At 37.0% G+C, this 1,917-nt stretch overlaps 1 protein-coding gene across 1 annotated transcript in view; it reads right to left on the bottom strand.

The window, feature by feature from the left end:
• The window catches only part of LOC140932606 (glutamate receptor ionotropic, NMDA 1-like), a 21,829-nt gene extending 20,219 nt beyond the window's left edge, over positions 1 to 1,610 (bottom strand). The window contains exon 1 of the mRNA XM_073382117.1: positions 955 to 1,610. Within this exon, the coding sequence (XP_073238218.1) occupies positions 955 to 1,596 (642 nt within the window). The 5' untranslated portion in view covers positions 1,597 to 1,610. The remainder of the gene's footprint in view (positions 1 to 954) is intronic.
• Positions 1,611 to 1,917: the final 307 nt, after the last annotated feature.

Here is a 1,917-nt window from a genome sequence, read left to right as displayed (position 1 = left end):
CCCTCCGTCAATACACTTGGTTTGGCTTAGAACTTTGTTTTCCTGCACATTATTTTTTTGTGTATAGTAGAGACAATATAGAGGTGCAAAGCTGCATAAAAGATAAATAAAGCTGAATTTCATCAAAAATTATTCACAGTTGTACCATTTCAGAAATTATACTAAATTTTAACACTCAAAACAATTTTCTAGTGATTTCCGTCATGAAAATGTGGAGTGATTTTGAAAAAAAGGTAAAAGCCAGGTTTTGAAACCCTTTTGTCAGGGTGCCTAGATATATATCAAAAGCCAAGAAATTCCATCTGGAGTTTTATTAATCATATAGACTTTCTCATATAGAGGCTATTGTACATGTATATGTTTTGGTTCAATTGTTTTTCTTTTTTTTTTGAAAATAATTTCTTTTCTTTTTTGTAACTGTGGGGTATGGTAAGTAATGTTGTATGATAACCTAAGTCTGGAGCTTTATAAACCATGCATGAACAAAATTAGGCAAACTGCAACATACACATGATTACCGAGTACCATATAAAAAGCCACGTAATGAATAAAATCATCACCTCAGTTAAATAATACACAATCTACTAAACATTACTGTATAAAAAGCTTAGTTCATTGTTTTACATCTCCTTGAAAAACCGAGCATCGAGAAGAATGAGAATGAATGAATGAATGAGAATGTTAAAGCCGTTACTAAATTAAAGAAGTGAAGAAACGAGGCTAACTGTATATCTAGCTTCTAAAGAAAGGATAATTACTTCGGCCATATATGATTGCAACTTCTATAAGTAATCACAACGTATTATCAAAACACAGCGTAACGAATTATTTTCTTGTGATGGTCGTCACTCCAATATTGTTCTTCGTTAAATATCAATGTATCATATTTTTGCCATTTCTTTATACAACCATTTCAAATTAAAAATACAATACTCTTAAACAGAAAAAAAATACCTTATCTGAGAAGATTGTTTCTCTTGATGAAATCCCGACGACAGGAATCCAGTAGAAACTACAGGCGTACGACACAGAAATCGGCGGTGAGAGTTCGTCTCTTGGGTGGCTAACAATCACTACCGCTACTCCATTAGCGATCAGTTTTTCGCAGACATCCATTGCCGAACGGATAGGGTTTGGGTTTAAAACGTAGGAGCTTGCATTCAAGATCGCTCCCCTTAAAAGACTGCTTGAATTAGCATTAATTTTATCCACAGCACTCTGGAAGACTTTCTGGTTGTCCAGAGAGGAAAGCATTGCTCCTAAACCAAACGTCGTATTCACAGCGTTTCCACAGTACAGAGAATGAAAAGCCACGAATAAAGACAGACATCTTGCAAACACCGCACGTTCGCTAGCCATTTTCAGTGATTTTACAAAAAGAAGGATATTCCCGTTGCTTTCACAAAAGTCACAACACTTCAGTTTTGGGAAATCAGCCAAGATCTCCAGTGGAGCCAGTACACCTAATTTGGTTTCGTCACATTTCTCATTAACCCTTTCGGTGATGGCGTTTTTTCGGCAGAAATGTCTTCCCCGCTGCTGCTGTTTATTTGAAAATTGTTTTGAATTGGTCTTCCGCATGATTTTACATCTCATTTTGTCATGTTCATCCGCCATTTTGACCGTGAAGCATGGGTCAAGTGAGAGTGCAAGGTACCCTGGGAAAGTTTTCAGACGACCACCTCATTTTTTCCTCGGCATGCTTTTCATCTCTTCTCGCTTTTATTACCTCAGACAATAAATTTTTCAGCTCGCCTTGAGAAAAAAGGGGGGCTGTAAAAACGAGGTTCCATGTACTTTTTAAAGCAACAGAAGTGAATTCCGGTTGTAGCCTGTTAAATTTGTGAACATGCCCTCTTATGCCCCTAACCGTACTCCAGGCAGGTAAAAAAGCTGGAAAGCAACGTTCCTTGGTGG

Source organism: Porites lutea, chromosome 4 (genome assembly GCF_958299795.1).
Source record: "Porites lutea chromosome 4, jaPorLute2.1, whole genome shotgun sequence".
Taxonomy (NCBI): Eukaryota; Metazoa; Cnidaria; class Anthozoa; order Scleractinia; family Poritidae; genus Porites; species Porites lutea.
The sequence above is the reverse complement of the archived record's forward strand: the minus strand, read 5'-3'. Positions and strand labels throughout refer to the sequence as shown.